We start from the raw sequence: 23,880 nt of genomic DNA on the forward strand, positions 1-23,880 counted from the left end.
ACCTGAGAATAGGTAAGTATAAGCATCTTCCTTCTATAGGGTAATTAGAATAGGAGTAAAAAGGGCGATGGGAGCAATTTTAAGTTTAGATCGTTAAAATCTGGAATTCCACTTTAATTAAATAGAAGTGAGACTTCTTTTTAAAAACAAGAAGAGTAATGCCCCGTACACACGATCAGACTTTCCGACAACAAAACCGTGGAATTTTGTTTGAAGGGTGTTGGCTCCAACTTGTCTTGCATAGACACGGTTACACAAATGTTGGCCAACGATTACGAACATAGTGACGTACAAGACATACGGCAAGCCGATAAAAAAGAAGATCAAGAGTCCTGCACCACCCTTTGGGCTCCTTCTGCTAATGTTGTGTTTGGTGAGCATTGTGTACACACGATTGGAAAGTCCGACAACACACATTTGTTGGCGGAAAATTTGAGAACCTGCTAGCCAACATTTGTTGGCGGAAAGTCCGCCAACAAATGTCTGATGGAGCATACACACGGTCGGATTTTCCGCCAACAAGCTCACATCCAACATTTCCCTTTGGAAAATCTGATTGTGTATACGGGGCATTAGACCTTTTCTGGTGGGAACCGCAACACATTTTGTGTATTCTCTTAGTTGGATGAGTATAGCAGACACATACCTGTAGAAGGGTCACATAGTCTGTACTCCTGGTGCTGGGCATGGAGAGAGGTGGAGGATCTGTCTGCGTTGTCCTGGGACTCCCACACACTCCTATAGTCCACAATGTCAGTAGCACCCTCAGAGGTAATGGGGCTGCAGAATCTGTTCATGGACAGAACCACAGTCATCTCTTATAACCAGCGATCTGCAAAAGGACACAAAGGAGGATGTAAGTATTGTGACACCTGGCAGTTACAAGCACACCTCAAGTAACAGTGTTGTGATAAGCCCCCAAATTATGTTCAAAATTCAGGTAAACTGTAAAATATACATCTATCCTCAACAAGATACCAGCATATTACATGATGCAGAAGGTGTGAGGGGCTCTTACCTTCGTACACTAGGGCAGTGATTTCCCAGCTGCGGCCCAGGGGCCAGATTTTCCCTTTGCCTGCCTATATCCAGCCTTTGGGGCACTATTCCTCCCACTAACACCAACAATGGGGCCAAATTCCCCCCCACTAACACCAAAGATGGGGCATTATTCCTTCCCCTGATACCAACGATGGAGCACTATTCCTCCCACTAATACCAATAATTGGGCATTGTTTACTCCAATTGACATTAGGGCATTTTCTACTGACACTGACAGACCGGCCCCCAAAGTGTAAAGAACAGTAAACTGGCCCTTTCCTTAGAAAGTGTGGAGACCCCTGCTCTAGGGTATATAACCATTTGATCACAAAGCAGGTTAAGGCCGGGGTCACATATGTCCGGCCGCAGTTCCCCACAACGATGTCCGGTGCATTCCTGTTCACCGGTTCATGTGCAAATCAGGTCCGAATTTTTGCCTGAATTTGCACCTGAATTGGACACAAAGACGCACAGGACCCTTTTGGAATGCAGATGGTGGCTGCCCTGGACATTGCGAGCCGGGCACACTCACATGTCAGGCAGATTGGATGCGGGGAAACCACACATCTGAACCCAGCCTAATTCCTATTTTTGCTCATAGATCAGATTTTTATATGCCAGTGTGAACAGTTTGTGAGCGATCATATGATCACAGAGCATTAAGTGGGACACAGCAACATAATCTGACCATTTCCTATTAATTTACCTGTCTGTCTTATGCCAAACCAATGATGTCTGTCCCACCTTAGGGGCACTTCAAATCAAAAATAATGTCTTTTTCTAAAAGGTCGCATAAAAGTCATCCATTATAAACAGATAGTAGATAGCATTTGGTTGTTTAATTGTATTTTCAATCTCATGGATCAAAAAACATAAAACAGAATCCAGATGGAATTGCAGGGTTAGCGGAAGAGCGTATAATGTTATAAAAAATGAATGGTCAATAAAAGGCCCAGTTGGGAGGACCCAACCATAAGTATCTCAATATATATGAAAAAGTATCAAGACATGCACTCAGCGGCCAAGAATGGATAAGACGCAAACAACCTATGTATATAGTCATTATTGTGTGTTCAAAGTAAAAAAAAAACTACCGGTATTTAATATTTTTTTTATTATTTTATGTACATAAAGGCAGTCCTGTTCCTCATCACTGAACAGTGAAGTGCCATCCAGTGCACCTGTGTTCACTCCAAAGATGCAAACGGATAAAATAAAACTACTTTCTAAAATTCCCCAGCAGGTGACTGTTTACTTCCATGATCATTGTGGTTGGATTGTTTGCAGCTGCACCAGACACGGAGAAAGGTGATTACACTACTTATGGTGGTTGTTTTAGTGTTAGAGCCCTTTCACACTGGGGCGGTTTGCAGGCGCTATTGGGCTAATAATAGCGCCTGCAAACCGACCCGAAAGTGCCGCTGCTTTCATTCCAGTGTGAAAGCCCCGAGGGCTTTCACACTGAAGCAATGCGCTGGCAGGACGGTAAAAAAAGTCCTGCCAGCAGCATCTTCGGAGCGGTGAAGGAGCGGAGTGTATACATCGCTCCTTCACCACTCCTGCCCATTGATATCAATGGGTCGGCGCGGCTATACCGCCGGCAAAGCGCCTCTGCGGTGGTATTTAACCCTTTAACCCTTTTAGCGGCGTTTTACCGCCGACACCGCCCCCGCCCCAGTGTGAAAGGGCTCTTAGGAGTTACTAGGGGTTAACATAGGCCATAGATAAGGGTAAGGGAGTAGAGGGTTAGAGCCCTTGCACACTGGGGCGGGGGGCGGCGTCGGCGGTAAAACGCCGCTATTATTAGCGGCGTTTTACCGTCAGTATGCGGCCGCTAGCGGGGCGGTTTTACCCCCCGCTAGCGGCCGAGAAAGGGTTAAATACCACCGCAAAGCGCCTCTGCAGAGGCGCTTTGCCGGCAGTATAGCCGCGCCGTCCCATTGATTTCAATGGGCAGGAGCGGTAAAGGAGCGGTATACACACCGCTCCTTCACCGCTCCGAAGATGCTGCTGGCAGGACTTTTTTTACCGTCCTGCCAGCGCATCGCTCCAGTGTGCAAGCCCTCGGGGCTTTCACACTGGAATGAAAGCAGCGGCACTTTCGGGGCGGTTTGCAGGCACTATTATTAGCGCAATAGCGCCTGCAAACCGCCCCAGTGTGCAAGGGCTCTAAGGTATTGGAGGTGTCATTCAATTTTAGGGGGACAGTTAGGCAGGCCATAGATTATGCAATTTTCTTACCTTCCACCACAGTCAGTGTTAATGGGGGCGCAACTGAGCCTTCCCTACTGGTAAAACACAATGATGAGTGTTGCTGGCTATAGCCGGCGTCGGTAATTGTTCGGGAAAACCCAGACAGCCTGGTTGTGCACAAGTCGATCAATAAATCGACTTGTTTACACCCAGGGTGCCTACATGGGTTTCAATTTGGCCGGTCCCTGCTGAACCAGACGAATTTAGAGCTATGTATGGCCGGCTTAAAGGGTCAAGTGTTAGGGAAGAGTGTATGTAAACCCCAACAATGAACTTCTCTTATCTGTTCCCATTTGATAAGAAAAAAGACATTCTGATCTTACCAGAATTTCTGACCTGTCCTGTGCAATCAGCAATCTTACTTCCGGTGATCCGGAACTGCAAGTGTAAGCGGGTACCTACTGAAACTAGGTACCTGCCCCCCACCCCGAAAAATGCCCAAAAGTGTTAAAGGACAGGGGAGGACATAAAGCGGAACTTCACCTTTTAGGGTGAAGTTCCACTTTCAGGTATTATTGAGGTGATGGTTAAGTATTAAACAGGAGCTGAACCCTGGAAGCTGGAAGCTGTGCCCAAAACAGGCAAGCAGAAGGACACCAGTCACCAGTACTGTATATGGTCTCTCTGCAGTTGATCTTTTTCCCATTACTGACTTACCATATCTTTTTACACTTTGTGTCTCTGTGTGGAGATGCCATCTTAGTACACTACATGCAGGGCTTTGCCTTCTCAAATTATACCCCCTGCTGACTGCAGATCTGATGACTGAAGGAGAAATGATCGAGCAGGAGAGATTCAGAAAGCACAGATCCATATAAAGAATCAAGCACAATGTGGAGAGCAGGGGAAATCTTTGCACTGCAGGTACTCAGGTGCAGCTTACTCTCCAGCATGGAGAACAGTCAGCAGAACTGTAGTGGCATCACCAAATCTCACTCCAAGTATTGTGAGACTGGCAATCAGAGGCAGCAGTGCCTTAGATCTCAAACTGCAGATACACAGCTATGAGTCTCAAAGAACAGGTGTACACGGTTATTTTTCTTCAGGAGTACAAGACAAAAGGTAGACTTTTTTGGGTGCTGTTTAAGCATAATTACCCTTTCAAGAAGTTCCCTATCTCCACTCTCTGTGGTCAGGTCCACTTTATGTGTTCAGGGATAATACACACACATATCTATATACACTATATTACCAAAAGTATTGGGACACCTGCCTTTACATGCACACGAACTTTAATGGCAGCCCAGTCTTAGTCCATAGGGTTCAATATTGAGTTGGCCCACCTTTTGCAGCTATAACAGCTTCAACTCTTCTGGGAAGGCTGTCCACAAGGTTTAGGAGTGTGACCATTCTTCCAGAAGCGCATTTGTGAGGTCAGGCACTGATGTTGGATGAGAAGGCCTGGCTCGCAGTCTCCGCTCTAATTCATCCCAATGGTGTTCTATCAGGTTGAGGTCAAGACTCTGTGCAGGCCAGTTAAGTTCCTTCACCCCAACCTCCCTCGTCTATGTCTTTATGGACCTTGCTTTGTGCACTGGTGCGCAGTCATGTTGGAACAGGAAGGGGCCATCCCCAAACTGTTCCCACAAAGTTGGAAGCATGAAATTGTCCAAAATGTTTTGGTATGCTGACTCGTTAAGAGTTCCGTTCAATGGAACTAAGGATCCAAGCCCAACCCCTGAAAAACAACCCCACACTATTATCCCCCCTCCACCAAACGATTTGGACCAGTGCACAAAGCAAAGTCCATAAAGACATGGATGAGCCAGTTTGAGGTACTATTGTTTGCTCTCACGGCCGAATGTTAGTTTTTGAAAAAATGGGTTTGAACGATTTTTTGTATAGTGTATGGCCAGCATAAGACTGGGATGCCATTAAAGTTCATGTGTGTGTGTAAAGGCAGGTGTCCCAATACTTTTTGTAATATAGTGTGTGTTTATATATATATCTATATATCTATCTATCTATCTAGTGGTTGGAAATTATTATTTATTAATAATAATAATAATAATAATAATAATATATATATATATATGTATATATATATATATATATATATAACTGTATATACAGTACAAAATAAATAAATATATATATATATATATATATATATATATATATATATATATATATATATATATATACAGTATTAAACAATAATTTCCAAAACACTGGAACAAGGAGAGCTGGCCTGTTGATGACACAGTTAACATGATGACTGCTCAGAGTCCTTCGATGGTGAAATCTGACTAGTTTCTATGGGCAAACATTCCACCTTTGCCTGTGTTTTCCTATACTTCAGGGATATGCAATTAGCGGACCTCCTGCTGTTGCAAAACTACAAGTCCCATCATGCCTCTGCCTCTTGGTGTCATGCTTGTGGCTGTCAGAGTCTTGCTATGCCTCATGGGACTTGTAGTTCTGCAACATCTGGAGGTCCACCAATTGCATATCCCTGCTATACTTTGTTTAGCACACCTACTAAGAAAAAAACATTCTACCTGTCACTGCATATTATCCACATGGCACCAGTTTGTATTGTAATATTTATAAAAGTAAAAAAAAAAAAAGAAAAATCTATAATCATTTGTTTTATTATTTTATGTACATGATCTATGTATGTACAGTATCTATCTATCTATGAGTTGAGTTGAGTGGTATCTTGATATAGCGCGGTTTTACCCCGAAGGGTCCCGACGCACTTGATCTATCTATCTATCTATCTATCTATCTATCTATCTATCTATCTATCTATCTATCTATCTATCTATCTATCTATCTATCTATCTATCTATCTATCTCCTTCATATAAATAGCATATATATATATATATATATATATATATATATATATATATATATATATATATATATATATATATATATATGTATGTGTGTGTGTGTGTGTGTGTGTGTGTGTAACTATTTGATTTAAATCATTCCAAAATAACCACTACAATGTATTTTGTATAGGAAGTCCTGCTTGCTGTAACATTCCCCTATTGCACTGATTGCACCATTGCGAAACACCTTGTAGAGGTACCTCCAGGTATGAACACAGACCACAATGACGCTCAGAAAACACCCAATAGATGTCATAATTGGTGCTAGGAAAGCCACATTCTGATTAGTTGCCTTTGTCTGGTGTTTACACAGCAGGGTAAGCGATGCACATATCTCTTACTAACCTCGCGTATTCTCCAGGTACCAGACAAGGAAAGTCCTCTTGCAGAGCAGTAAAAAGAAACAGTCGCTGGAAATATTTGCTATCGCGGTAAAGAATACGACCCTTTCCCAATACAAAAGAAAAAAAGAATGCATTGATTTACATAAAAGTCCTTTTTGTTTTCGGCCAGGTCACGTCTATGTCATCTTTTCCCGGTGACCAGCGACCCGTCTCTCTGTCGTCTTTATGAAGAGCAGAGCATCGCTTTCGTAGTTTCCACTCGGACTAAACTGGATCTGCCTCCAGTCAAAACATTGTGAGATTAAGACAGAAAATTGGCTTTGGTTCCAAGACGTGAGTTCCAATCCCACAGGAGCCAAGCACAACATGAAGAGAGCAGGGAGGAATATTAAACAGGAGTAGGGTTTGGGAGCTAGTCATCCGACACTCAGCCTCCGACTTTCAATAGAGCTTTCTCTCTCTCATTAGATGTGCCTATTGTGCTGTCCCCCTCCCTCCGCATTTCCCTGTTCCACTCTTATCCTCACCTTCCTGTACACTAAGCCGCTTTTCATCTCGCTACATTGCTGCACACTTCCACAACTCATTATTTCCAGTATAACGCCATAGTGTGCACTCAGCAAGGTTGTAAAGAAGAAAGCCACATTTGCCATTTTAGGTGCCAATTCTGTGTTTGATTTAAATCAGCGCTTCAGGCAAATATCTGAATATGAATTAAAAGTGCACTTACTGCAGGTAGCAGGCAATGTATATCTGCATTGGAACTTTCTTTAAAAAAAAAAAAAAAAAAAATCTAGATTTGGGCAGATAGACACACAATCTTCACCTAAGCACCATATCATCACTGTCACATGTGGCTGGGTTGAACGGGTACTCCAGTAGTGCATTATGGGTGAGAGTGGCACCTATCCCTGGTGATAGGGTAAGGTTTAATAATCCTATGGCACCTTCTGTGCCGCAAACCTGCTCCAAAGCTCAGATTTGCCACTTCAGCCCCGGAAGATTTGGCTGCTCAATGACCAGGCCATTTATTGCAATACGGCACTGCGTTGCTTTAACTGACAATTGCGCGGTCGTGCGACAATGTACCCAAACAAAACTGACGTCCTTTTTTTCCCCACAAATAGAGTTTTCTTTTGGTGGTATTTGATCATCTCTGCGGTTTTTATTTTTTGCAGTATAAACAAAAAAAGAGCGAAAAGTAAAAAAAAACACAATATTTTGTATATTTTGCTGCAATAAATAGCCCCAATTTTTTTTAAAAAGCGAATTTTTTCCTCAGTTTAGGCCGATATGTATTCTTCTACATATTTTGGTAATAAAAATTGCAAAACGCATATATTGATTGGTTTGTGCAAATGTTATAGCGTCTACAAAATAGGGGATAGATATATATGGCTTTTTTTTTTTTATAGAATGGCGGCGATCTGCGATTTTTATCGGGACTGCGACATTATGGCTGACATATCGAACACTTATGACACATTTTTGGGACCGTTGGCATTTATATAACGATCAGTGCTATAAAAATGCACAAATTACTGTGTAAATGTCACTGGCAGGGAAGGGGTTAACACTAGGGGGCGATCAAGGGGTTAACTGTGTTCCCTATGTGTGTGTTCTAACTGTGGGGGATGGGATTGATTATAGGAAATGAGAGATCAGGGTTCCTAGCTCATAGGAACTCACGCTCTCTCTCTCCTCACAGAACTGTGATGTGTATGTTCACACACACACGTCCCTGTTCTGCCTCTCGTGCCCGCGATCACTCATGGCCGGCGGTCATCGTGACCTCCGGTCACAAGCATCGGCATCCCCGCTGGGCAGCGGGTGCGCGTGCCTGTTATTCCACATAAAGGGAGCGACGTACAGCTACGACAGTTCGCGGGATCGTGCCGCCCTGCTGCAGTATAATGATGGTGGCTGGTCAGCAAGTGGTTAAAATAACTTATTTGCCCATGCTGGGTAAAAGTAGCTACGCACTTTTAGGCCTCGTTCACACCATGGTGCAGAGACATCAATTTTTCTGCACGCATTCTGCAAGGGCACAAAAAAACAATTGTTCTCCATGTGCCCTGTCCACACCACAACACTGGTATCACCTGCGGGAAAAAAACTGACATGACATCAACATTGGTGTGAATAGGGCACATAACCGACGCATTTGAAAACTGATGTGAAAATTGATGTGAAACAGATGTTGGTTTTCCCATCAGTTTCCATCAGTTTTCATGCACGTATGGTGTGAACGAGCCCTTAGACTTCTCTTTTTCAACTGGGTGGTGCCAACAGGGCCACCTAAAGCTCGAATTGCAGCCGATTTTGCCATCTGGCAAAAAAGGAGCAATGTATGGCCAGCTTAAAGCGGAACTAAACCCTCCTATCCTTTACACCCAAGGAAGCTGCCATCTTAGCCTCTGCTTTATCTGCAGCTGTTATGGTGCTGGACATGTTATCAGTTATGGCACCAGCCATTTGATGGGTTAAAAGCACAAACAGCTATGACAGTTATTTTTCACGGCATGCCTTGAACATAACTATTTTGGGAAACTGTTAAATCGATGGGTTTACTTCCAATTTAATGTAATAGGGTCATTTAAAGTGGAGCTCCACCCAAAAGGGGAAGCTTTGCTTGTTTGCTCCCCCCCCCCCGCTGCCACATTTGGCACCTTTCAAAACCAGGTATCCGCTACCGCTTCCTCATAAGATCACCGCAATCTTGTGCGACAATCTATGGAATGTCCCGCCCCTCCTCCTTCCACCCCCTACCTTCTGGGAGACACAGAGGTTACCCTAGTAAGGATTCCGGCGCCTGCACCCGGAGCTGATGGACGGATCGGCTTGGTGTGCTGACATCGCGGGCTCCCTGGACAGGTAAGTGTCCTTATATTAAAAGGCAGCAGCAACAGTATTTGTAGCTGCTGACTTTAAAAAAATTTTGTGCAGGCTGGACCTTCTCTTTAACTTCCTACAGCACATACTCACTTTCCTTTGCTCCCCATCGCTCCGTTCAGTTGTCTAGTGTGAGGTAGGAAAGCCCTGCATGAGCTCCAAACTGGCTTGTCAGAGGTGAACCAATCAAGGGGAGTGAGTCACATGCACCTTCATACCCAGAACTGTTTGGTATATCTCCTCACTTCTAGTGGGTGAATGACTGAATAAAGTAAAAGTATATGTGCTGCTGGTGAGGGAGTACGTTAATTGGCACTGTTTATCATGCAATAATAAAAAAATAAATAAATGGTGACATTAAAACAAATTCTAAAAAAAAGCTGTCCATCAAAGGAGATTCCTATCACTTATTGCTGCAGCGGCTGATGAGCCCCCATTTTGCCCTCTTCAAGATCTATGGCTTCCATCAGAGTCTTCAAATACAACACTTTCTGGTGTTTTGGTTGCCCGCGTTCTCCACCACTTTCATCTGCAGGCCCCAACACTGTAGTAATGCAGGGGGCTGCAATAGGAAGCACAGCACACAGTTTTCAGGCATTAAACACACCTGGAAGTGTGTTGGATGTGGATATTCTGAGGCCGAGAGTGAAGTGAGAACCCACCTCCCATTGGAGAGGTAAGTCTTATCTTACAAGCATTTTTTTGTAAATTGTTTTCAAGTGATGAAGCCACTTTAAGCCCATTCTCAGAGCTCTGACACAACCCCCTGCTATGTCACAATGGACAGGGAGATCTGCCACAGGTGCTGGGAGACCAGCAATGTACGAGAAGACAGCAGTTGGTGTACTAGAGCTTCAATGTGGAGGTGAGGCATATCTGCTGAATTTGGGGTTCAGTGGAACCTGGGCAGCATAGGAGAAGATTATCTAAAAGCTAGATGTACTGTATATACAGGCAACATCTGGTGTCTGCTCAAGGGAACTAGCATTAGTTAGGCATGATGTTTGCAACTAAAACCAGTTGGCAGGCTGTTCGGGGCCCATTGCAACCTTGCAAAGTACAAAACTTTACCCAGTTTCCTATCAATAGACAGAAACGGTGCCAAACCAAAAAATGTAAGAGTCCAAGATGATTTTAGTTGTTCGCAATGTGATCACATATGAACTCTACTCTTACTGCAATAATACACTGTGGTTAGCGGCAACTAACCGCCGCTAACCATAATGTATAATTGTAGTAGAAAGGAGAGTTCATATCAGACTCAATACAGATTTTTTTGGTTGTCTAAAATGTTTGTGAGTCCATTCAAGTCCTCGTTTTTTATTTTCTAAACCCCTTTCTGTTCCAGCACGAGGTCAGCGCCACACAAAGATTGTTTTATTAGCTTGGTGTTAAGGAAATTGAGTGGCCTGCACAAAGCCCTGACCTCAACCCCACTGAACACCTTCGGGATGAATCTGAACGCTGATTGCAATCCAGGGTGAACATAAAAGCTGATCATCAGGTAATCTCTGCACCTTGGGCCCCTCTGCATGCTGGATTTGCATGCCTTAATGCAGTGTACCTTTAAATCAGCTTCTGTTATTGCGCTTTGATTATGTTCATTGTGTAATCAGCGCTGTAGAATGGCGGAGTTCGAAGACTACTGCCGGGAACTCGGCTTAATCCGCACAGGGATTGTATTACATGACTGTTATTTAATAAACCAGTCTGCAAAGGCGAACTACTGAACAAGACATCCAGGGTTCAGCTTTTCACTGTCGATTGAAGTCCCATGAATGTAAAGTTCTAATTAATTCCTAAATTTCTCACCATCGCTGCTGCAGAGGCTTGAACAGGGTGGTAATTACAGAGGAACTCCAGTCTAAGGAACCCTCTTCTGTAGTTTCCAATAGCAGAGATGATTAGATCTCTAAGCATAACCTATTAGCAGCCTTCAGAGCTATTAATATACACAATAAAGGATATCTATAGCCCAAACCTTTCCCCTAAAGCTGGCCATAGATGGATCGAAATCCGCAATTCAGCAGGGACTGACCGAATTTCGATCCATCTATAACCTTTCCCATTCCACAGAAGTCAATCTAAAGACTGACTTCTATCTAACTGGCTTGTTGGAAAAGTTCTCTTTGATCAGTGCTGCAGCCAATTAGCTGCAGCGCTGATCAGTGTATTCTGGCAGCGGAGGCGTCCTGCCTGTCAGAATGCAATAACTCAGTGAGGAAGATTCTATCCATCCACCTTGCTTGTGTGGATAAGGGGAATCCAATAAATTTAGCCGATTGAAACAAAAATAAAACCTGATCCTTATTTATCATACATACATACGCAATTTTTGTACATGCCTGTTCCATGTCGCCCCTGCGTGGCCAAACAATGGCTTGTTATACTCTCTTGAAACTTAAAAAAAATATTGAAACAGGAAAAAATCTGATGTATTAGTTTTGGATAAATTATAGGACAGTTAGAACCTTTGTTGGATCCCTGTCACCGAGAGAGATATCCCCTAACTTCCTTTTCCAAAGATAACAGGAAGTAAATATAAAGAGAAACAAAATCTTAGATAGTTGTCACCACAACAGGTGTCCCCACTGGAAGATTTCCGCTCTACACTTGTTTCGGGGACCACAGTAAAATTTCGGATTTCATATCACTTTCTACCACCATGGAATCGCAACAGTACATCACCATGATTGACGTAGGAAAGAATCATTCCACTTGGTTCATGGGAGCGGACCTTTTTGTTTTATATATATGATCTGCAGGACCACAACCAGTGCAATTTTTTTTTGTAAAGCTTTCACACGTAGAGAAACACAATGATATGGATATCTCATACATATTACTAGGGATGAACCGATACCGATATGCCGCCGATACCAAAAACTTTGCGGTGTGATTTGTGTCAATACAGAATTAATTTGCCGAAATCACACTGCAAAGAATCGCATGTGATTTGAACAGGAATGCGGTGTGATTCCTGCCTGAATCGCATGTGATTTCCCCCACCGCTCCTGTGTATGTGTGGGGGTGTATAGAAATGGATTAAAGTGCCATCTAGTGGGCAGTTTAAAAAAATTTACAACTCACAGTACATATCTGGCCACATGCAAATTAATCCACATAGGTGTCCCGGTCCGCTGATGATAGCAAATCAGGGCCGCTGAAGGTGCTCACAAGGCTGGAGAGGTTCCCGAAACTTTTCCTCCAGTCCTGTGAGCACCTCAAGGGGCTCTGAATCCTTTGTAGATTATTTTGCACTAGATGGCGCTTTAATCCCTTTCTTTACACACGCACAGAAGCAATTTGTGCAGTTTTTTTTGTATTGAAGCAAATTGCGCCACAAAGTATCGGTACTCGTACTCACCGATAAAAAACTGGTATCAGTGCAACCCCACATATTACATGTTAAAGAGGAAGTAAAGTCCTATAATAAGGCTTACCCGTAGGTACTGTAAATATGTCCTAAACTTGCACCGTTTAAGAGATACCCTGCCGCTGACATCATCGGCGCATGCGCACTGAAGGAACGACCTGCTTGTGCCATTTCTTCAGGGCCCGCGCCGTGACCGGCAAAATTGTGACAAAATTGTGACAAAATTGCTGCCCCAGCCAATCATAGCGCCGGAGCCCGCAAACCCGGAAGTAACTCCGGGAAACATGTCGGCCCTGTCAGCGGTGTGCCGGCGCCGATCCAGGGCATCATTCTAAGGTATTTCATAATGAGCTATTATGCCTTTGTCTTGCAGGTTTTCTTTTTTTTTTTTTTTTTTTTTTTTAGTTTTTTTTTGGAGGTTTACAAACTCTTTAAGTTCACATATAAGAATGTTTTGTATGATGTAGGTACTTTATGTAGGAATGTAGTCACCCTCTCTTGCTCAATCCTGAGATGGACTATGGGATATGTAGTGTGCCTGTGTGTGTGACTTTAAATGAGGCACACGTAACAATGTGCCTCTATCCCTATTTGTATGAAAAAAGAGGAGGTTGGGAATCTAAATGAGGTGCGTAACTGACAGTTGGTAAATTGCATATGAACCTAGTGTTAATTCATATACAGGAAAAAGATAGTATTGATAAAGTAGAAGACCAGCGTAACACTAAAATCCCTGCATCTATAGAAAGCCACGATCTAACACTAACCTATCTAGCCCTTTAAAGAAGAAATCAGTATACATACCTTTTTCTGAAGCCGATCCGATCCAATCCAATCCCATGCTGAGCTGTCAGCCGCTGTGGAGGCGGGTTGCAGAGGACACAGCTGACAACGGAAGCCCTATAGTAAGTCTATGGGTGACATCACTTCCCATTCATTTCACAGCCGTTGTTGGCTGTGTCCTCTGCAGAGCTTCCTCCGCTGGAGACCGGATCGGATCATCTTCAGAAACGGTAGGTATAATGATTTCTTCTTTACAGGGCAAGATAGGTTAGTTTTAGATTGTGGATGTTGTAGATGAAGGGATTTTAGTGTTAGGGTGGACTTACACTTTAAGAACAAGTATTTTATTAGATAGCCTCATCGGCAGGTTGTAAAAATTGTACATGATTGCTGCAATTCATATGGTCAAACATATACATCAATAATAACATAAAATTCAACCATAGCACACTAACATAGGGATACAGAATTAAAAGCTGATTAAAGAGCTGCACAATTCTGGCCAAAATGAGAATCACATTTTTTTTTGCTTAAAATAAAAAGATCACGATTCTCGCGGCGTAAAATCTTTCACATCATACAAAAAAAAAATTGGACTAACTTTACTGGTTAGTTGTTTTTTTTAATTCATTAAAGTGTAATTTTTTCCCCAAAAATTGCATTTGAACGACTGCTGTGCAAATACAGTGTGACATAAAATATTGCAACAACCACCATTTTATTCTCTAAGGTCTCTACAAAAAAATATATATATATAATGTTTGGGGGTTCTAAGTAATTTTCTGGCAAAAAAAAAAAATGATTTTAAATTGAAACCAACAAATGTCATAAAAAGGTTTAGTGTTCACACCAAAGTGTATTCCTTTGATCTAAAGGACAAATTGTTACAATGTTTATACCTAAGTTTCACTGCTAAAGAATGTTGTGATTCTTGGCAGACTGCCTGTTTTTTTTTTCCCTTTCTTTTGACGACTGTCGGCTTTAGCAGAGCAGAGAGAATTCTCTGCATAGAAAGATTTGGGAAATACTTTTTTCAAGATCGCAACGGGGAAAAAAATCGTGATAGCGATTCTTAACGGTTAATCGTGCAGCTCCAGCTGATTACGTGAAAGATCACAGTGGGTATTACAATATTAGTTCACGATAGGCAGAAATTGATATGAAGACAAACATCTAAACACATGATTGTAACAGAAGAATTGCATCCAATATTGCTCGACGCGTTTTGTGGAATATGCCCCCAATTCCTCAGGAGAAGGTGCAAATGTACAGCTACAAAAAGTATATAGACAACAATATAGTTGGATAGACAAAAATGATATATTGGGAGAACCAAACTGAAAGAATGCCCTTCATAAATTTTACTCACAAATCAGCTCAGAGTATTAACACGTGGTGCTGAGGACCAAGGGCTCGCTGGAGACGTCTATACTGGGTACTCTGGGAGAGATACCCGTCAATGTCAGTTATAAATGCAAGGAGTGCAGGAAAGGTGCAAATCTCCATTGTGGGATCAATGGTGGCACAGCTAACAGTCCACACGAGATTCTATGAAAAATATTTATAATGTACCTGAATGTATTGAAAGTATGTCTTTTGCTTAAATAGTTGCATGTATTGTGTGGCTGCTAGTAAGATCCCATAACTAGGAGAAGAAAGGTCCATAAGCTAACTGAACATCCAGTGTGAGACTTTCCCTCTGTGCAGGAGCTTCCTGTAATAAAGACCGCTCACTGCTGCTCTCTCTCCTAGTACAGGGTGACTGGTCTTGTCTCCGCCCCCTCCTGTAGTTTTCTGCAGGCAGCCTGTAGTGGGAGGGGTCTGCTGGGCCCCTCCTACAGCTCTGCTCTCTGCAAAGGTTTTATGCAGCACAGTGGTGATGTCACCACTACTTTTACAAGTTAATATTTGGGTTTGTAAAGGCATTTTGCACCCTTTCAGTGGATTTATATCCTTTGTGGCTTTTGAGAAAAATATTTAAATGAAAAATGTTGTGTCTGAAGTTCAGCTGGCACAGTAAGCACAGACCATGTGAACATTCTATAAAAAGTGACACAATCAGTAAGTACTCACTAGTAATATATTAAGTCACTCATAAAAACTTGAGTCACATTCCAGAAATAAAACATTAAAATGGATAACCGCGCTGGGTAAAAACATAAGCTCAGAGATAGATCGCCTTTTCCTGTCCCGATGGATGCTATTATTTGTATTTTATTTTTCTTTTACAAGTTTTCCTTCTAGGGGAATTAAAGACCAAAGGTAGGATTCCATGCGGGTGAGTCAGTTCTACTGGAACCGCGTCCAGAAATTGAGGCCAGCTTTGCAGGAGCCCTCAGAAGAATGGTTCTCCTTATTGCCAGACGGCCCGCTCAGAAGGATTACTGGGGGTTTAGTCTGTGTACTGTATGCGTGTGAGAAATGCACACACATGGAGCTGGACGGGAGCCAAGAGGAGCTGTATGTCCTGAAAACAAACCCTTTCACCACCGAGGGGCCTAGGAACATCGAGAACATCCAGGAAACCAGAGGTACAGCTAATGTTCAACCAATAGGACATGGACCATACATTTCTTATGTTACAGTGCATCTGGAAAGTATTCACAGCGCTTCACTTTTTCCACATTTTGTTATGGTACAGCCTTATTCCAAAACGGATTCAATTCATTATTTTCCTCAAAATTCTACAAACAATACCCCATAATGACAATGTGAAAGAAGTATGTTTGAAATCTTTGCAATTTTATTAAAATAAGCAAATGAAAAAAAATCACATGTACATAAGAATTCACAGCCTTTGCCATGACACTCAAAATTTAGCTCAGGTGCATATAAGGTCCCACAGTTAACAGTGCATGTCAGAGCACAAACCAAGCCATGAAGTACAAGGAATTGTCTGTAGACCTCAGAGACAGGATTGTATCGAGTATTGAAAGTCCCAATGAGCACAATGGCCTCCATCATCTGTAAATGGAAGAAGTTTGGAACTACCAGGACTCTTCCTTTGCCCGGCCAAACTGAGTGATCGGGGGAGAAGAGCCTTAGTCCGGGAGGTGACCAAGAACCCGATGGTCACTCTGACAGAGCTCCAGCGTTTCTCTGTGGAGAGAGGAGAACCTTCCAGAAGAACAACCATCTCTGCAGCACTCCACCAATCAGGCCTGTATCTATGGTAGATGGCCAGACAGAAGCCACTCCTCAGTAAAAGGCACATGACAGCCTGCCTGGAGTTGGCGAAAAGGCACCTGAAGGACTCTCAGATCATGAGAAACAAAATTCTCTGGTCTGATGAAACAAAGAGTGAACTCTTTTTAATACATGTTTATTCTATTCAGGAGGGCGGTTGCCACCATTGCTATTCACTGAATATCAACTCTACAAAGAGATATGTAATATTGCAAAAGTATCAACCTCATATGTATTGATGTATGTAATGGATTTCTGGCCTGACAGTGGCCATATGTTTTTTTAATGAGGCTATGTTATTTTAGAGATTTTGTAATAAAAAGATTTTTTTTATCTAGATAGTAATCTATTTTTTTCTTGGTTGCCGTCAAAATCCAATAAGAGGGTTTTTTAAACCAAATATTGAACTCTTTGGCCTGAATGGCAAGTGTCATGTCTGGAGGAAACTAGGCACTGCTCATCACCTGGCCAATACCATCCCTACAGTGAAGCATGGTGGTGACAGCATCATGCTTTGGGGATGCTTTTCAGTGGCAAGAACTGGGAGACTAGTCAGGATCGAGGGAAAGATGAATGCAGCAATGTACAGAGACATCCTTGATGAAAACCTGCTCTAGAGCGCTCTGGACCACAGACTGGGGTGAAAGTTCATCTTCTAACAGGACAACGACCCTAAGCACACAGCCAAGATAACAAAGGAGTGGCTATGGGACAACTCTGTGAATGTCCTTGAGTGGTCCAGCCAGAGCCCAGACTGAACCCGATTGAACATCTCTGGAGAGATCTGAAAATAGCTGTGCACCGACATTCCCCATCCAACCTGATGGAGCCTGAGAGGTCCTGCAAAGAAGAATGGGAGAAACTGTCCAAAAAAATAGGTGTGCCAAGCTTGTAGCATTGTACTCCAAAAGACTTGAGGCTGTAATTGGTGCCAAAGGTGCTTCAATAAAGTATTTGAGCAAAGGCTGTGAATACTTCATGTATATCGGATTTGTTTTGTTTTTTTATTTTTAATAAATTTGCAAAGATTTCAAACAAACTTCTTTCATGTCGTCATTATTGTTTGCAGAATTTTGAGGAAAACAATGAATTTAATCCATTTTGGAATAAGGCTGTAACATAACAAAATGTGGAAAAAGTGAAGCGCTGTGAATACTTTCCGGATGCAAAGTGATATGAATGAATAACACTTCCAGGTATTTATCATCTCTCACAGAGATCTGCTTTTCCCTCCAGAAAGATGGCACTATCATATCTCAAGCATCATTCAGGGACAGCATCTGCTTGCTTCATAGAGATGCCAAGCCCAAAGATGAGAATGTAAATCTTGATGTCTGTGTTCACAAATATTGACACAGATCAGCCCCTGCTGCAGCCTTGTGACTTTCTACAACGTTACGGTGTTGTATTTTGATCATTGTGGGAGAGGAGCCTGGGGAAATGCTTCTTCTTGCCTGCAGCAGATTGATGACATCATCTTAGTCTAGGCAAAGTCACCTTTGTGGACTTTAATGATAAAAGGTAGAGTTTTTCTGAAAAATGATACTTACTGTTGCTGTACATTGTAAATGTTAGGAATTTATGCAGGCTGATTTGTACAGTTGCTAAAAAGTCCACTGTAAAATAAGCCATCCTGTCCACTGGATAAGTACTGAACTTAGACATGACAATAAAGCCCTCCCCAAGGCTTGGGATCTTCACCACCCTTTTCTATAGCCCCCCACTTCTTTTTCGAGTGACTCAGAGGAGGGACGGACCCCTCCTCCTCTGCTGCCAAAGACAGCAGTATTATCGCTCGTGGATTAATACAGCCTGCCAGAAAAAAACAAAACACTGGGCTTTCTCATTTTCCCGGTGCCATTATACACTCTGGAATAACAGCCTGCCAGAAAATATAAAGCCACTGCTGGGCTTTCTAATTTACACAGTGGCATTTACACACTATGTGAATTACTCCAGATAACCAGAAGGCAAAAAGCCATTGCTGGGCTTTCCCAATTACACAGCGTCATGTTAATTTAGTAAAGGTGCACCGAATGGAAATTTTGGTGCCAAAACAGAGACAGAAAATTCAGGATGCACTTGGCCGAAACCGAAACCAAAGATGACAGTTTTTTAAAATATATACCGTATTTATCGGCATACAACACTCACTCACAGGCGTATAACACGCACCTTCATTTTAGGAGGGTAGTTTCAGGAAAAAACTCAAATATTAAGTAAAGAAGCAAAATAAGGGTCAGTGCCCATCAATGCAGCCTCACCATTGCCCATCTGTAGACCGATCAATGCCATCTGCAGCCTCACAATTGCCCATCAATTCAGCTTGATCAATGCCCATCTACAGCCTTACAATTACCCATCAATGCAGATTGATCAATGCCTATCTGCAGCCTGACCAATGCCCATATGCAGCCTCACCATTGCCCTGAAAGCAGCCTGATTAATGCCCATCTGCAGCCTCACAATTGCCCATCAATGCAGCCTGATCAATGCCCATCTACAGCCTTACAATTGCCCATCAATGCAGCTTGATCGATGCCCATCTGCAGCCTCACCATTGCCATGAAAGCAGCCTCATCAATGCCCATCTGCAGCCTCACCTCAGATTACTGAGGTGAGATTCTCGCTGTATGTAATCTGACGGTGCCCGTCCCACCCCCCTCCCAGTCCCCTCCTAGGCAGCCCAAATTGCCGTATCGCCGTATAAAACGCACACACTATTTGCACCTGATTTTCAGAATGAAAAGGTGCGTGTTATTCACCAATAAATAGAGTATATATTTTTATACAGTAAATAATTGTACTGTATTAGAAAATACAGCAAGCAAGATTTTTACCACCACAATGGAAGCGCAACGGACCAGTTTGACGACATACATAGAATTTAAAGGGATGCATTTTTCTTGAGCTTTTCTTGCACTAAAGGTGCCGATAATGACCGAGAATAAATTCCTATTAATTTAAATTCATGATATTAATTGCACTTCTATTGTGGTGGTAAAAGTCTTGCTTGCTGTATTTTTGGTGAATTAAAAAGACTGCACCAAAAAACGCACCTCCCTGTTGAAATGCATTGAAAACGCAGCAAGATCACATCAATAACGCACCCGTGTTGCATTTCTGATGCGTTTTTTTAGTCACATGACCTATGAAAAACACACCATAAGCGCACTAAAATCATGGTAAAATCGCAGCAAAATCACGTGCATTTTCGGCGCCATTATCTGCACTTTTTTCTCTATCGGCAAAATGCCAAAAACACCATTTTCGGCCTATGTGTTTCGGCTTCTGAAATTTCTGTGCATCTTTAATATTAAGCGCTACCCCCGGAGGAGCTGCTATGATTCACTGGTTCTTTCCCACGCAGCGCAGAGGCAGCCAGGCAGACAACATCAGTCAATTCACTCTAGCTCATTGAACAGTCCAGGGGGTTGTCTTCTTTTTTTTGTTGTTTTTTGCTGGTAAAAACTTGGGAGAGGACTAATGCCCCGTACACACGTTCGGATTTTCCGACGGAAAATGTGTGATAGGACCTTGTTGTTGGAAATTCTGACCGTGTGTAGGCTCCATCACACATTTTCCATCGGCTTTTCCGACGCACAGAGTTTGAGAGCTTGCTATAAAATTTTCCAACAACAAAATCCGTTGTCGGAATTTCCGATCGTGTGTACACAAATCCGACGCACACAGTGCCGCGCATGCTCAGAATAAAGAGATAAAAGCTATTGGCCACTGCCCCGTTTATAGTCCCGACATACGTGTTTTACATCACTGCGTTTAGAATGATCAGATTTTCTGACAACTTTGTGTGACCGTGTGTATGCAAGACAAGTTTGAGCCAACATCCGTCAGAAAAAATCCATGGATTTTGTTGTCGGAATGTCCGATCAATGTCCGACCGTGTGTACAGGGCATTAGGGTGAAATGAGATACTCCAAAATGATTGACAAGTAACAGTTCGAGGACAATCTTCTCCTTAAGTGAAAGTGAAAATCAACCAGCCTATTCCCCCACAGCTGAGGACCATGAGGTAGGTTACAGAACAGGTATAGCTAGTCAAGTTCACGGCTGAAGACCATGAAGTAGCTTAGCATGAATACAGCTAGTAAGGCTCACAGTTGAGGACCATGAAGTAGCTTTAAAGTGGATGTAAATATTTTTATTTTTTATATCATACTGTAGAGTATAAGATTTCCTATCATTTGAGCCCAGTCTTGCCACAAAGAGTTAATCCATCTCTGAGCAATCCTCTTTTATTGTTCAGTGAGATAAATCTTGACAAACTGACAAAAACTTTGTCAAATCCTTCCCCTTGCTGTGAGTGACAGCCTAAGACACATGCATTATTTTTTAATTCCCTCCCCCACTCCTTTCTTCAGCAGCTCTGCAAGGATTGGCTGTTCCACACCTCAGCATGATTTGGCATGCTGAAGTCATGTGGTTACTTTCCTGTCTTTTCATTGGATGTTAGCAGACGTCCAGTGTAAGAAATACACAGGAGAAAATGCATATTGACAAGGGGAGTGTAGAGGTGGGCGGGGAGTCTACTGACATCACAACTCCACCCACCGAGCTCCAGACAACAGACCCGCCCACAGAATCTGCAGTTTTTCAGGTCTAATAACAGACAGAGGGGAGACATTGGACAGGTAAAGATACATGCAGGAGGCATGTATATCCTTATAGATAACCCCTATGGCAGTAGTTTAGAAAGGATGACATTGGATTTACATTCACTTTAAGGTGCAGCACAGAAAGGAGGCTCTACTCACAAAGCATTGGTATAGGACCAGTCCATAGGTGCAGCTCCTTGTTGAATTATTCAGTGTCCAGTCCCAAGGCTCCAGAGGCAAGTAGCCCCTGTCCTCCTCAGGTCAGCATTCCATCCCCTCAGTAGGAGAAGAGACAATCTCCTCAGAGCTCAACACTATTTAACTGTTCCTCCAGCCACCAACTGGGCACACCTCTCCATGGATTGGCCAGGTCTTGCTCAATATTTCGGCTGGTCATTTAACTTCTCCCTCCCTAAACTCTAGAAACTTCTTCTAGAGGCAGGGGGAAGCAATCTAAATCCCAATCAGTGCAGCACTGAGCAGACAAAACTAAACAAACATTGCTCCAGTTACAGCAAGAGCTAAAAATATGCAACATCTACATACTGTGGATTAAGGGCTCTTTCACACGGGGCGGATCAGTAATGATCCGCCCCGTGCTCAGCGGGGATCGCACCCGCCGATCCCTGCTGAGCAGGAAGATGACAGGTCCGTCGCTGCACAGCGACGGACCTGTCAGAGCGCCGCTCTCCCCTATGCTGGATGGGATGATGACGGACCGTAGAGTCCGTCGTCACCCGATCCGATCCGAAAACGGATGGAAAAGTAGGGTTTTCCTTCGTTACATTTTTCGGAGCGGGTCGGATGTCAGCGGACATGTGTCCGCTGACATCCGACGCTCCATAGGGATACATGTATGTCCGAAAACGGAAGGATGAAAAACGGACATACGGATCCTCCATGTGAAAGAGCCCTAATGGTTGGACAGGCCAATTTGGTTTGTTGCAGGCTGGTTGGTGAGTTGAGCCCCCCTTTCTGCCCTCCTTCCCACTATGTTCCAGAAGTCTCTAGAATACAGCGGGAAGTAGCAGAGCAGCAACCTCTGAAAACCTAAGCAGCCCTAATCAGTCAACCCCTGCTCCACTGATTACAGTGGAGCCAAACTGAATGCACATAGCAGCCTACTCTAAACCTAGGAGGGTGCTACATATGGATTAACACAGCCTGCCAGAAAGCATACTTCTGGGCTTTCGAACTTTCAATGTCACATATATAAACCCTGCATTAAATGTTTATTTTAAACAAATAACAAAAAGTATAAAACAATTTATAAACTTTAAGACCTAACGCCCACAGACACTTAAAAGCTCCTGTGTGCTGAGGTGTCAAATCCCCTGCGCTTTCTGGCACCCTGAGAAGTTGCATGAACCACATACAGCTACCAATGCAAGTGAATGGCTTCTGCATTGCCATTTACCCACGCATGCATGTGCAGTGCTTCTTTCTGAATGCACTAATTTTACAATTAAGGAAAACCACCACATGTGCATGTGCAGGTAAACACCAATGCAGAAGGCATGCACTTGTATTGGTAGCTGTATGTGGTACATGCAGCTCTCCGGGCACCAGAAAGCGTTGGGGATTTTACATCTCAATACACAGGAGCTGCTAAGTGTCCCTTTGGCATGAGCCCTAATACACTATTTTAAAGTAAGATCAACCAAAACCCATAATAGCATCCCTTTATAATGAAAGATAATCAGATTGCTCCAAAATAATTTTGCTGCGGGAATCCATAATTGAGATCTACATCCCTATTCTCAAATCTTACTCAAGTTAAATGACCTTTTAAAATTCATCCTCCTACGCACATATGCGCTACGAGTGGAGGAAATACGGTGACTGCTGCCCTGGATCTGAAACGCGCCAGCCTGAACACCTGGAAGGAAGTGAGGAGTGCGAAATGGCTGTATAAACCATTACACGGATATCTGCAGTTTAAATCCCAGCACCTCGGGGATCTTGTGTAATACATGTGCTCTCCCTCTGTCACCCCCCCCCCCCCCCCCCCAGCTCAGGATGTGTATAACATATGGTCTCAAGACTTAACGGTTATTTTTTTTTTTTTTTTTCAGGAAAGCGAACAGAAAGTGCTCCAGGCGATGATCGAAGAAGAAAAAAAAAACCTGGCTGTGTTTACCTTACGCAAATAAACAACGACGTTCCCGCCTTATTTTACAAGCCGCTGAGCTCCTTAAAACTAGCCTGTGGATAGGTCGGGGAGAGATGGGCGCCCCTCGCCGCGCTGGAACAGATAGAGCGCTGCATGAGCCATGGTTTGTGCAGAGGGCCCGAGGTGCTCCGATTGATGTGCTTTGCATATAAAGAGAAGTCGTAGCAGTTGGCACCTTCCAGGGTCATTTGTCTTCCCTCTAGTGCTGCTGACTTTACGGCAGATCAGCTACGCAAGGCTGCCACCACTTCGTACGTCAAATTTCTACTTTCAGGCTGATTTTTTTTTTTACTTGAAAAGAAGTCTTATGGTGGCCATACATGCTTCAATAAATGATTGATTTTCCAATCAATCCCTTCTGATAGGAATGATCA

At 43.1% G+C, this 23,880-nt stretch overlaps 1 protein-coding gene across 2 annotated transcripts in view; it reads right to left on the bottom strand.

Annotated features, from left to right (window-relative positions):
- SERTAD4 (SERTA domain containing 4) overlaps positions 1 to 23,880 on the bottom strand; it is an 82,465-nt gene that overhangs the window by 43,172 nt on the left and 15,413 nt on the right. The window contains exons 1-2 of one of the 2 annotated variants that reach the window (XM_073628429.1): positions 6,482 to 6,904; positions 647 to 832 (exon numbers count right to left, since the gene is read on the bottom strand). In XM_073628429.1, coding sequence (XP_073484530.1) covers positions 647 to 815 — 169 coding nt within the window. In that variant the 5' untranslated portion in view covers positions 816 to 832; positions 6,482 to 6,904. Of the gene's footprint in view, positions 1 to 646; positions 833 to 6,481; positions 6,905 to 23,880 lie in introns of those variants that run through there. The other variant, XM_073628428.1, reaches the window with a different exon arrangement.

The sequence above is a fragment of the Aquarana catesbeiana genome, linkage group LG04 (assembly GCF_042186555.1).
Source record: "Aquarana catesbeiana isolate 2022-GZ linkage group LG04, ASM4218655v1, whole genome shotgun sequence".
In the NCBI taxonomy this organism is placed as follows: Eukaryota; Metazoa; Chordata; class Amphibia; order Anura; family Ranidae; genus Aquarana; species Aquarana catesbeiana.